The following is a 13801-nucleotide window of genomic DNA, read 5'->3' on the forward strand; positions in this document are numbered from 1 at the left end:
TTAGGCTAGACTGATAGCAAATGCAAAGAGAGTCTGTCCTGTGCCTCTGCAGCCCCCAACTCATGCATGCCAAACTCGCATCTGCCTCACTAAGTAAGTTTTTTTACAGTTAAATTTCAGTGCAAAGATGTCACTGCTGAGGATTCAACTCAGAGCACAATGCTGTTTTTATTGCCAAATGGAGTTGCCTTGCTGGGATTTTTCCCCTCTCCTTCTCCTCCTCCTCCTCCTCCTCCTCCTCCTCCTCGTCTTCTTCCCCCGCCTCTCTGTGCCTCTGTCGAAGCACTGCGTGATTCAATTGTTTGCAGTGTTTCTAGGTCTGTGTGTCAGTGGTGCCAGAGACCAAAGGAAGAATAGTTTCTCTGTGTATACGAAGACTCCTCCATGTGAGCTTTTACGCCTCCTCAACACATGGCTGGACCCAGAGCCAAAAGTCCTGTACAGCCTGCTTCAAGTTAACTACAAATAGGACGCCACATATGGTCAACTAAGAAACATGAGACCTAGACCATATGTACAGAGGAAGCACACCTGTGATTTTATGTTTCAATATAAGGCGAAATTTCTATCCGTGACGCAAGGGGATGACAGGAGTTTTTACAAGAAAGACACAAAGTGGTTGGAGAGATGAATGGTGCAGGTTTCTCCTCTTCACTTAAGTAGTGAAATCTGAGCATGTCACTGTTAAATGACACGCTCAGGTTTTGCTTCAGATTACAGATGAGCCCAAATCAGACCCAAGAAAAGCCATCTAAAAAAATTTCCATTCCATATCTACAATAGGCATTTTTCCTGCATTGCAACAGATAATCATTTTCATTATTTATATTAATCCACCTGCTGTTTTGCTGCAGATCTGGAAGTTGTCAACATTGTAACATTTCTAAAAATTTATTGACAGGCTTTTTTCCCCTTCATCATCCTTCCTGCTGCCAAAGAAGCCTTGGCAGATGTGTTACTGTCAGCTGACAATGAAGACAGACCCGTATGTCAGTAACCTAAAATAAATGATAACACAAGAGTGTCCTAAAGGTACTGAGTCTGAAAATTTATCAAGAATAGCTGTCGAGCTCATACATCAAACTGTCGTAATAATGCAGCAGCTTGTTTCCTTCTGAAGGAGTCTATACTGTACCACTGGAGGCCATGAATATCACACAAGGCTCCCATCAGTCTGAAGGCTGGAGAAGTCATTTCCAGCCTGCAATAAAGAGTGCAACATGCCGTCTAGCGCAACAATGTTCTGCTCTGGTCTCTTTAACGAGGTTTGGGGGAGGAGCAGAAAACCCCCAAACCTCCCTCAGATATAGTTTTATTTATTTGTTTGAAGCCTTTCCTTTGCCCCAGTGACAGTTTCTCAGTATATGTTTGGGGGGGGGGAGGATGGGCTGCCAGAGTCCCCCTTGCCCTCATTTGTTTTCCACTTCCTTGTCCCCTGCACCTCTTTTATTTTTTTTTTTATTTTCCCCACTGATCCTCATTCCCATGTATCACGAGACTTCAGTAATGAAGACCAGTGTATCTGTTTGTCTCTCTCTCTCGCAGCCTCTCGGGCCGTCCATGCTAATTTGACCTATAAATTCTGTCCAAGTGTGACAAACTGGAGCATTGTTGAACTCGGCCAAACAGCTTCCTCTCTGTATTTTCGTTGCAAGTGATTCTGTCTGCCTGTCTGTGTCCTCACTGTTGTCGACTCCACACACATCTCCCTCTTTTCTCTTCTGATTCTCCAACTTAGTTTCTTTGCAGGAAGTCAGGACAAGGATCTCTAGTGGCATTATTTTTACCAGTGCCTCAGCAAAAAGGCACTTAATTTTTCTCAGGGCCCAGCTGTTGTGTTTGTGTAACACATTTGGAAAGCTTGGGGCGGTAACCAAGTCACCCACGCCTCTGCTGCAGCTGTCCACTCCTTGACAGACGGAATAAGCGAGGGAAATTGTTTCATATGAATTTATGATCCTTATTTGACCAACTGGCAAAAAGTGGCATCTCCTTTTGGTACTTATTTCTTTGCATCCAGCATTGTGTCTTTGCGTTGTCCTCAGAACTTCCCTACTAGTGAGAGCAGAGGAAAAAATAATCTCACTCCTCCTGGTTGCGTCAAACCTGGCAAAAGCAATGAGAATATGAAGTCTTTACATGTGGATTTGCTTGGCTGGTCTTTTGCCATCACCCTTGACAACATCTTATACACACATAAGTACTGCTCCAGTTTTTAGTGTAGCGCAGACCACATAAAACCAGAAGAGCAACTGGCATTTTACACAGCCTTTGATTACAGGACTTAAGTCATTACAGAGGCATTACGTTTTCACTCTTGTCAGCCAGTCTTTATCACTGTGTTTTTTCTCTCGGATGACTGCCGTCATTTTGCAAAATTTCTTAACACTTCACTGCTGCCCTCCACTATTTTTAATGTGTTAAATAACGCGGTCCAGAGAAGTGTTTCCCATGTTTCAAAACAAATACAGAACACAGTTTTTATCATGGTCCAGATCCCTGGCATGAAACCCCAGTTGGTTCTTTCAGGAGACCTCATTTATGCCTGGTCCTTCTTAGTTAGAGCTACATTTCAACTTTGCTTTTGAGATTTGTTGTCAAAGTAGATTTTTACAACACAGTCTGTCTATGTGGGAATGTAGCTGTCATACATTTCATGCGCTGATATGTATTTAGAAGCTGTCTTAAGTCTATGTTGCAGTCTTTACCGCCCCTGACGTTGCTTTTCTGGAAATTTGAATCTTGGCGTGAGTGATAACATGCATTCCTGCTCCTTGGGATCGAGTGGGGGGGGGGGGGTACTACAAATTGTACCAGAAGCAATTTTACGGTGACACCTCTTTCTGGACAATGCTTTCTGCTTTATTTTATATATGTTATATTGCAGAGATGGAGTGAAATATATGTGATTGTAGTTCAACTGGCAAGTATTGAGGTCAGGAATCCTAGCTCAATCAGACCTCCCTTTTCTACACGATCTGGAGACTTTTGCCACTCACCCTAGACCTTGTTTTGGTCTTCCTTCCCTACTCCCTGAATCTGAACCCAATGACTCTTACCTGCATTCCCTGCACAAGAATGGCAACTACAGTCTGCTTTTCCTCTTTCATTGTTAAACTGTTTTTGCATTTGTTTTGGAGAGAGGAAAGAAAATTCTACTGCTTTTGTACTTGCAGTGCATGCAGCTTCCTCTCAGTTGCTGAGCTGCTCAGACACACAAACAAACACACGTACACACACACACACACAAAACAGCCATCCTTTTGCTACAGCCTTCCTGCTAATCGAAGTGTTTAGTCTTTCCCCTGTGTATGTTTTGAGGTGGCCAATCAGTATCCACATTTGCTTTGGCTCTTGCCCGCCCACTTTATCTCCAGCCTTTCTCTTTTCTTTCTTGATTTCTGGAGTATATTTCCATTCCAATCCTTTCTCTTGCCTCACCTGCTTTGTTAACCTAAAAATACCTCCCAGTGCTGCAGGCTGCTGCAAACTCGGAAAGTAGGCTGGGACATTGTGTCCATTTAAGCAGCCAGAGTACAACAAGACGAATTACCATTATCTGACATAATTTGATGTGACAGTGATGGCATGAACAGGATTGTTTTACTGTTGGCTGTTTAGACAAACACAAACACAGTTCTCAAAAGAAGTTTAAATAAGGTTATGCAATGTGGTTTTGTCCAGAGGCCAGTGTTTTTTAAACTTTTAATAAGGCAAATAGGCAAAATACCTGAAAGAGAAAACAATAGGAGTATTGTGCAGAGTTAAAGAGAGACAAGTTCAAAGAAAGAAGGGATGGTTAATGTGAAGTTCCTGCTCTTTGTGCTAAGCCTGGATGGACCCGCAGCCCTGTCCGAGCCCCCATGGAGTGAATTTAAGAGGGTCAACTTTAACAAGAGCTGTGTTGGTTCTCTCTGTTTGAGGGTGGAGGGTGTGTGTGTCTGTTTTCACACAGAGGGATGAGGACAAGACAGGGGTGGCGCTGCTTTTTGTCTCCACATTTTAGCCTCCATTGAGCCAAGACGCAGGGGGCAGCAGTTGGTGGTCTGGACTCCAGTAAATTGCACACTTTGACATTTGCAGCCATGACACTATTTATTGGGCAACAGTAACTTAAGGTGCTCTCTTTCTTAATATATTTAGGGACATAAAACAAAATCAATAGATTCTGCTTTGGTGGTGTTTTTATTTTTGCATCAAGCTTTGCACACACTACTATATATGTTCACAGTTAATGGCTACAAATGTATGTTGTGTAATGCATATTTCTATCCAGTTTGTTGTAAGTGCTTGAGGGATGATTTATAAAGTCACTGAGTCAGGCATATGTCATAGTAGCACTTTTACTAGCAGCACGTGTCTGCTGTCTGCAGATTGTTGGCAAGGCTATCGAGAAATACTTTAAAATGAAAGGTGGCTGCTGGGTTTTGGTAGCTTCCAGTTGTTTCATCTGTATAGTTCTTTTTAGTTTGCTCTGCAAACTGTCATAAACAAGTTAGTGGTTTTCATAGATTTTCTAATTGTATAAAACTGAATAGCAACAATTCCTCACATTTGAGAGGCTGGAAGCAGAGAATGTTTAATATTCTAGCTTGTTAATTTACTTTGGTGATACATCAATCACACGTTTTCTGTTCATTAACTGTGTCTGTGCCCGTAGGATTGAGGAACAAAGGAAAGTTAACATTTTTACCATAGTTGTACTTCTATAGTCAGAAAATGAACTTGTGTTGAGAAGATTAGTAGATAATTTAAATTGTTGCTCCACAGGAAGTGTAAACCAATTAATTTTTATTTTATTTAAATTTTAATTTTCACAGGTTTCAGCTTCTTATCTACGAATATTTAGACATTTTCTTTGATAGTCAACTGAAAACCTTTTGGTTTTGCACTGTGGTTTGGTATAAATTTGACATTTGAAGATGGCAGTCTGATTTATACATTTTACAAGCAAAGCAATTAATAATAATAATAATAATAAAAAGAAAGTTTAATGATAGAAATATTGGTTAGTTGTAGCCCAAAAAAAATTGACATATATTAGTGTTTAATATTATATTATTGACTGTCTCTCTCCTAACATTGGGTGTTGGTTTAGACGCTGGTTTCTCTTGCTGACTTGGTCATGGTGGTTAAATGAGATGTGAGCTTCGCCACACCATGTCGGTGTTGAACATTTTACTTCTCCCAGAGAAAACTCAAGGCTGCTGAATGTTAACAAACAGATTCATGCGGTCTTAAGAACAACCAGATGACCAGTGAATCCATTCTGACTGCTTTCACAAGGCCTCTGCCTTTCACTAAGAGCTTTCAACCACATCCAACCCAAACCAATTCCCACTGTTTTTTAAGCTTCGAGTGTACACAGGCTTAGCTTCAGGTTCTCACTTGTCCCGACAGTTGTTGGCAGTTGCACGCACTCTCACACGTGGGAGGTATGTTGACAATATTCTTGTTTTTGATAATGGGAGATCATGGTACCTCTGAAACCTTTCTCCCTCGCTTGGCTTTGTAGCTAACCCATCAGTCTCTGTGGTCCCGGCTTGAGCCCGGGGGCCAAGGGAGTGGACCCCATCACTGATCCCAGGTTATGTTATGGTTATGGGGTGGTGGGGGAATGTGCTGTGTCTCAGTCTGGTCTAGATCAGGTTGCTGCCCCCCAAAGACATGTGTTGCCTTTGGACTTAGCCGTTCTCCTGCTGACAGGGTCACGCAGGAGCTGGTTCTGTTGTAGTTTCTTTTTGCTTATCAACCAAAAGAAAGATAACAGAAAGGACGGAACATTTTTGATCCACTTGCTTTACCGCTAACCAGTAACACCTGCACACACACAAAAGTAGGCAGAGCTGACTGTTATGATACATAATATTAAATGGTAAACACCCATATTGCTCACCATGCACATGGGGTGTGCAGCCAAGTCAGCTGTTATCATGATCCACTGTGTTTGACTTTTATAATTATCTAAAACAAATATCCGCAAAATCTAAGCCTCAGTGATGCCATTTAAAAACATCCAATAAGAGCTTTAACACAAGGAGCTTAATACCCTCAGGGGCTGTTTGTCAGCTGTGGAAAATATGTGGACCTTAATTGGTTCGAGGACACTGTTTGACGTTGATGCTGCTTGTAAAGCAGAAATGACCTAAAATATTGACTAAATAATTGGCTACTTGGCTATTTGCTAATCAGTAGAAAAGCCACCCGTTCTATAATTTCAGCCTCTTAATTGTGAGGATTTCTTTCTTTTCAGCTTGCTCACACACTAGCAAGCTAAATATCTTGAAGAATTATCCTGGTTTTTACTAGCTGTAGTGTAAACCCCAGTAGGGGTTCAGTAAACTGTGTATTACATTTAACAGTTGATTTTTATACCACATTAAAACATTTACTTAATTTGACTTCAATAAAAGTCATTGCAAATGAAAAACAAATTGACATGCAACACTTATGTCAGATGTTTTTCATTTGACCGTCAGTACCAGTTACCAAAATCATGTGTTACTACGAAACATTATGATAAAGATGATAGAAATGACTGCAACCGCAACTCAGCATTGTAATTTATGTGAGTTTTTCATCTCACTCATGTTTCACTGCACGCATGTAAAACAAATAACATTTCGGTTCAAATAAAGACGAGTGGAAAAATGTGGTGGTGAATGCTAATAATCTCCAGATCCTAGCCATCAGATGCAGACCCAAGAGAGCTCGACAAACTGTTTTGAGTGGGACTCCCCTGGATTGCAGATACCACTACAGAACCTTTAGGAAAAATCTTTTTTTGTACCTTCATTTCTTTGTCTCGCATGCACACGTTTACCCAGAGTATCAGCTGACCTCCCTGCTCCTTACCCAAACACCTCAGCAGGAAGGAGCATTAATTCCCCACCACTTGCCCGGTTCCACAGTATTGTGATGGTGAAACCTTGGTGTAAAAATACAGTGTAAAAACCAAGGTACCTATTATTATTCAACATTCAGTATATTCAAATTGTCATCACAATTCAGATGTTTGTATCTTGAAAAACAAGAAGGGAAATCAAATCAAAGTGACAAGTTGCACCCAGACCTAGTTTGTCTTTCTTTGTGTATTTATTATTGAAGGTGTGTGTGTTAAATCCCCTTAGGTGTTCCAGGACCTGGGTGTGTTGGTGCTGTCTGGAGCTTCTGAGGGATACAATGTGTGTCTGTTCGCTTATGGCCAAACAGGATCTGGAAAGACGTACACCATGATGGGGACACCGGTGAGAAGAAGGGGTGGAGTGGGAACCAGCATCTCTGAATGTCATGTATTGCTATTTGGTCAGATTATTTCTCTCACCAAGCACAAACAAGTTGGCACAAAGTGCAAATTCAAGTCATGCTGCACTGCAAAAAAAGCTAACTTTAAACGAAGAACACTGAATTGAAATGCAATTCTGCATGTCGGTGGTGATTGAACTTTATCTCATTAAATCTCTTGTTTGTTTGTTTGTTTGTTTGTTTGTTTTCCAGGACTCCATTGGTTTGACTCCTCGCATCTGTCAGGTAATGCAATTGATTATACTTCATGCAAGTGAGCTGCTTGAGTATCTTGTCTGGCGGGGTGAAGTGAATGAAATTTCCTTCCTTTATTACAGGGTCTCTTTAGATCTGAAGACACTTTTCCTGATGGACAAAATTCAAGCAGAGTAGAAATCAGGTACTTTGTTATTGTGGGAATCACCGTTGCAGGCCTCTCACCCATTTGCTTCAATGTACTAGTTATCTGTAAGACCTCAGAGCTGTGTCAAAATAGCTTGTTGTCTTATCCCACCTTCCTCGCAGCTTCCTGGAAATCTATAATGAACGAGTGAGAGACTTGCTGAGAGGAGGAGAGCAGAAGAAGAGAGCCTCACTGAGAGTTAGGGAACACCCTGAGAAAGGACCATATGTCCAAGGTAAGTGATCATGGCAGCTGCATAGTTACTCTGAAGTGGTGAAGATGAAAAGCAAAAGTTTAATTTCTTTTGTATATTTTTTAAAGAAATTGGTAAATTGGTAAAGATATATGAATATGTATATATATAATATATAATATATGTATAATGTATTTTATATATATATATATATACAGGTACATGCACACCTTCAGCGCTGGGGTTTATAAAACCTACCCTAAAACGCAAAGAAAGTTGGAACTAATTTAAATGTAGTTTCCTAACATAGCTACATGTGTGATTAGACAAAGTACTAATCTTGTATCTTTTTAGTGTCTCTCTGTCTCTCTTTCTGACTAAATGCTTAACGAGAGGTCTAGATGCTGCGACTTTTCATTAACTTGCTACAACTATTTCACTGAGATTGAACTAAGATAACAGACCTGTGCGTAGGAAAGGTTAATCTTCAGTGTTCTTACAGCAACCTTCCATTTCAGGCATACGATAAGATTTAGCATTTTGTTTAACGGTGATTTGGTGCTTTCAAAGACCATGATAAGTGTTCAGTTACATTTTAACAATATTTTCCAACCACTCAGCAGGGAATCATATCGTAAAAATGTCACTTGGAATTTGAGAGTTAGGATAAGAGAGAGGATACTAAAGTTAATGTCCTGTTTCTACACCGTCATGCACACTCGGGCAGATAATTTTGCCAAATTGTGGACTTGGATGTGTAATATGGTCTGCAGTATTTTGAGCAATACTCTTGTCTTGTATGTTTAGTTTATAAGTCACTGCGGTATGTGGTCAGTGGAGGAATTTTGTTGCCTTGTTAAACTTTTCATCGGGTCCAGATTTGGCCGTCCTGGTTATAATCCATACTCCTCTTTTGGCTTATTTTACTCCCTCTCTCTATTTACTGTCCTTCCAACTCCTCATCCACTCCTTCCTTTTTTTCTTTGTCTCCTTCTTATCTGCCTGCCTCTCTGTGTTTGAAGCCCCAACAGCCACTCATTGTGTGTGTCAACAGAAATCCCAGATGACCAGAGGAAGTGAAGTCATTTCCATGTGGTTCCAGGGAGAACAATTTGTGATACATACAGAGAAAATTTAAGACTCACTGCTTTTCCTTCTACTCCATCAGTACTTGTCTTTCCAGTACTGTTCTAGACTCATGCTTCTTGTTTTGAAATAATTTCTATTTATATTACTGACGAAAAAGGTAACCATATCTCATAGTTCCAAGAATGTAGTGTTGAAATCTGCACGTGTTTTTAGAGCCACCACAACTTTGATGTGATTCCCTCATAGAAGTAGAGAAGAGCATTGTCACAGATTTTTGTATTAAATGCTGTGGGGAAAAAGTTACTAATCAAAGAGGAGCATGTAATGATGAGACATATTTGCTGTTTCTGCCTCTTTCGCATTTCTGTCTCTCTCGTTTTTAACTCCTTTGCCTAAGTGTATTTGTAGTAGCCTCACTGTCAGTTAAACATTTCTCTACAAGCTATCTTCTAAAATTTTAATTAGTTTATATAATTTCCCAGTTTAACCCAATTCTGTCAACAACTGTGGATAACCTTAACTGTAACATGTACATTTGTGAGATTGTTACACTTTGATCTTCATTCTTTTCATGTTTCTTTTGGATGCTCCATTGAAATCTCCCTTTTTTTTCCCCCCAGGTTGAAATAAAACTTAATTGCTTGTTTATTTCCCCGAATTTCTCAACATTTGGCTTTGTCTGTTTCTGTGGCATCAGACCTCTCACAGCATGTGGTCTCTGACTGCAAGCAGGCCATGCATCTTTTGGAAGAGGGCATTGCCAACCGCATCACTGCAGCAACCCACAATCACGATGCCAGTAGCAGATCCCATGCCATCTTTACCATCCAGTACACTAAGGTCATCATCACCTTCTACACCCAATCATAGCATACAATCAACCTTAATCTATAATACATCACTCTGACAATTCTTTTTGAAACTTTGCCAGTAATTGCTTCTTGACTGCTGACACGCACTTCATATTGTTAGTATCGCTTTGATGTGAAACACTTATCATTATTGGCAGATTTCAGGCTGATTGCTCTTGTCGTTTCTCTGCAGGCCATTCTAGAAAATAACTGTCCTTCAGAAACTGTCAGCAAGATTAACCTGGTGGATTTGGCAGGGAGGTAAAGCAGTTTTTCTTTTTTCTTTTTTCTTTTTTCTTTTTTTGTTTGTTTGTTTGATTTTTATTTATTTATTTATTTATTTTCCCTTTCAACGTGTTGAAGGTGAAGTCTTGAAAAAACTGCCCCCTAGTGGAACTTGTCGATTCCCCTAAGATTTTATAAAATGTCCATTAAATACATTTTATTTATATCTGCTTTTAATCGTTTAAACAATGACATGAAACTCATGTAGTTTTTGTTTTGTTTTGACTTGCAACAAGATGAATCCCATGTTTTTTTCTTTTTTTCTTTTGACAGCGAGAGGGCAGACCCCCACTACTGCAGAGATAGACTGACGGAAGGCTCCAACATCAACAAATCACTGGTCACTTTGGGCATTGTCATTTCTGCTCTTGGTAAATGAAGAGACTGTTAAACTACAGAAATTCAAGTAAAATTTAGCATGGAACGAACCATCTGCCCATTTCACGTTTCACTTTTTATCTCTTTCTTTCACTGCCTTTCACAGCCCAGAACTCCCAGATGTCCAGCAGTTGCCAGAGTATCAACAGCGTGGCCTCAGAGGGTGATGGCAGCACAGTGGGTAGTCACAGCAGCTCCCTGTCTGGAGGAGGGAGGAGGCACTGCTTCATCCCCTACAGGGACTCAGTGCTAACCTGGCTACTAAAAGACAGCCTGGGTGGCAACTCGAAGACCATTATGATTGCAAGTATGTGGCACAGGAGTTAGTATTAAAGGGCTATTCCAGAGGTATTTAATATTCCACTTGCAGTCATGGCCATAAATATTGGCACCCCTGCAATTCTGTCAGATAATACACCTCTTCTCCCAAAAAATGTTTGCAATTACAAATGTTTTGGTATTCACGTGTTCATTTCTTTTGTTTGCATAGACAAAATAATTGCTTTTTGTCTGTTGAGCATGTGATGTTCCTTTAATTTGAATCCAGACCCACTTGTGCCAAGTAACAGATGTGGGCGACATAGTAATCACGCTTGCAACCATTTAAAATTGAGAAAAGTGGACTCCACATTTGTGTTGTGTGTCACACCGAGCATGGAGAAAAGAAAGAAGAGTAATAGCTGTCTCTGGATTGCTACCAAATGCTACCAAATATTAAGTTGGGTGCCAAGAATTGTGTCCAGTTAATTTTTGGAGTTGCAGAATTGCAAGGGTGTCGATATTTTGTGCCATGACTGTAATAAACTAGGGCATTGCATCCACCTTTTTCCCTATTGCAGTAGAGTATTGTAGTGATGGGCAAAAAAAGTTCATGTCTGTTTTATGTGACAATAGTTTGGAAGGTTATTTTTGCTTTAGCCCACTGTGACTGAAACAGACAGCTGTTGTAATGGTGGGATATTGCTGAGAAGTAATGGTTATGCTGTTAATATGGTCTCACTTATTAAACGTGACATTGTTGTCTCATGTGATGTGAGTTCTAATTACTCTACATGTGTCTTGTGTGTCTTTGTGTTGCAGCTGTCTCCCCCTCAGCTTACAGCTACAACGAAACCCTCAGCACACTGCGCTACGCTGCCCATGCCAGAAATATTGTCAACAAGCCTCGTGTTAATGAGGTCTGTGGCCATGTAGAGTCACCAAAAATACAAATATTCATTGTAAATGTTTCTTGGTGCGTCATGTGTTTGCTTTGATTTCTGTGTAGGATGCAAATGTTCGTCTGATCAAGGAGCTGAGAGAGGAGATTGACAGGTTGAAGAGCATGCTGCTTAGCTTTGAAATGGTATGAAAATATTTTGTTCTTAGCGCACAGCGTTAACTCTCTCAGGGTCGACCCACTCTGTTGGATTTACCCCAAAATAAATTACTATAAGGCTTCCCACATTACAAGTTTTGTTACCTAAATCTTAATGCAGTATTTGTCCTTTTGGCATATGTAATCCCCAGAGCTGTAGAGATTGAAGGGCACTGTATCAGGTGTGTTTTCTCTGACTACTGTTTTGTTATGTTTTTTTTTTTTCTTCTTTCTCTCTTCACACAATTTCTATACCCTCTTAACTATCAGCAGCGCAATCCTAGTCCATCCCTGAGTGATGAGAGGGATGGGAATCTTTCTGACATTGTGCTACAGAACGAACTAAAGGTAACGCAGGGTCGACACCGGTGGTTACATCTACCAGACAGATTTAGTTATTGTTGACATATCAAACCCATGTACTTTTATGTTCAGTTGAATATATGACAGATATTTCACAAGAAGGAAAAGTCAGGGCACGTTGCAATAGGTTGCGTCATCAGACATTCATTGTCTGCACCCGTGTCTCTTCCTCAGGTGGAGCAGCTGACCAAGGACTGGTCAGAGAGCTGGAGTGACAAGAAGGAGCTGCTGGAGCAGTACAGTGTGGACATCAACAGGGACCGAGCAGGCTTCCTTATCAGCTCCCTCCAACCTCACCTGGTTACCCTTGATAGAGATGTACTCAGCACCGGCGTTGTCTTCTATCACCTCAGGGTATGATGACAGGAATAAGTCCATGTACAAACACTGTCAGTGTTGTAGTGTGTTTGGTGTTTTTTTTTTTTTTTTTTGTTTGTTTTTTTTTTTTGTTTTGTTTTTTTTGAGTGTGTGTTTTGTTTTGTTTGTTTTTTTTTCTAATTTTTTGGTAGTAGTTGTGTATATAGTGTAAATTAATATGTATTTGACATTAACATACTAATAGTGTTTTTGTTAAGGATGGTGTACTTTCAAATCTGTATCTTGTTTTCTTTTTGTCAAGTTTCTTTTCATCCACAGAGACTCACATCACTCACTTGCACAAATGCTGTTCCACTCAAAATACACATTTTTGTGAACATGATGCAAACTCCCACACGCTAATATTTTTTTTTTATTTGCTCTACTTTTCCCAAATCTCAAGTTACTGTCTGACAAACTGTCTCTTTTTTTGTCTACTAGATTCTTCCCTCCCCTCCTTCAACTATTTTTCTCTGTTCTGCTAGAAAAACTCTTGAAAAAAGGTGTGTTTCTCCTGTCTTATTTCCCTTCACTCTGCCCTCCAATTGTCCTGTCGATCTCCAATCTCTGTCTGAATGTCTTCTGGAATGCATAGAGCTCAGTAGGATAAGAAGCTCTTAGTTCTGAGGCCAGGACTCAGGGGATCCTGCGCTGTCCTAATTCTGACAATGATAAGCACACCCTTAGGCCTGACAATTACAATGTTTCCTGCATTTGAAGAGCTGATGCCACCTGGGAGCCCATGTGGTCCTGACACCATATAAAAAAGCCTTTAATGTCATTAGATAAGGCTTCAAAGTAAACAAATATAGTTTTTTTCATTCTCTCAGCGAAGTAGAAGATAAGAAGTTTAAGGTGATGTTGGTTCTTCAAAGAATAGTGTTGTTGTGTGCAGTATTACTTTTTGTCTTGAGCATACCCTATTAATAATGAAGCACAGATATGGTTTGTTTTTTGTTTATGTGGATTTTGAGCTTTCATTATGTTTTCTGCTGCAGGAAGGAGTCACCCACATTGGACCTCAAGACCAGTTTAAAGAACCACAAATAGGTATTCATTGTTCATTTGCTCTCTCTATTTCCGCATTCAACAGCAAATATTCCTTTTCAAATTATAAAATGACATTTTAGATTTTTCTGGGGGGTCTTTTATAAGCCTCTTATAACCACAGAAAAATCAAGCCGGGGGAAAAAATACCGTACAAAGAGAGAATGTCAAGTTCACTGATTGGGGTATCACAC

At 40.1% G+C, this 13801-nt stretch overlaps 1 protein-coding gene across 2 annotated transcripts in view; it reads left to right on the forward strand.

Annotated features, from left to right (window-relative positions):
• The window catches only part of stard9 (StAR-related lipid transfer (START) domain containing 9), a 38084-nt gene that overhangs the window by 7644 nt on the left and 16639 nt on the right, over positions 1–13801 (forward strand). The window contains exons 4-16 of one of the 2 annotated variants that reach the window (XM_029494108.1): positions 7131–7247; positions 7498–7530; positions 7623–7684; positions 7810–7922; positions 9667–9809; positions 10014–10081; positions 10379–10476; positions 10590–10790; positions 11564–11661; positions 11751–11828; positions 12111–12188; positions 12378–12557; positions 13559–13610. In XM_029494108.1, the coding sequence (XP_029349968.1) occupies positions 7131–7247; positions 7498–7530; positions 7623–7684; positions 7810–7922; positions 9667–9809; positions 10014–10081; positions 10379–10476; positions 10590–10790; positions 11564–11661; positions 11751–11828; positions 12111–12188; positions 12378–12557; positions 13559–13610 (1321 nt within the window). The remainder of the gene's footprint in view (positions 1–7130; positions 7248–7497; positions 7531–7622; positions 7685–7809; positions 7923–9666; positions 9810–10013; positions 10082–10378; positions 10477–10589; positions 10791–11563; positions 11662–11750; positions 11829–12110; positions 12189–12377; positions 12558–13558; positions 13611–13801) is intronic. The other variant, XM_029494109.1, reaches the window with a different exon arrangement.

The sequence above is a fragment of the Echeneis naucrates genome, chromosome 22 (assembly GCF_900963305.1).
Source record: "Echeneis naucrates chromosome 22, fEcheNa1.1, whole genome shotgun sequence".
Lineage (NCBI taxonomy): Eukaryota > Metazoa > Chordata > Actinopteri > Carangiformes > Echeneidae > Echeneis > Echeneis naucrates.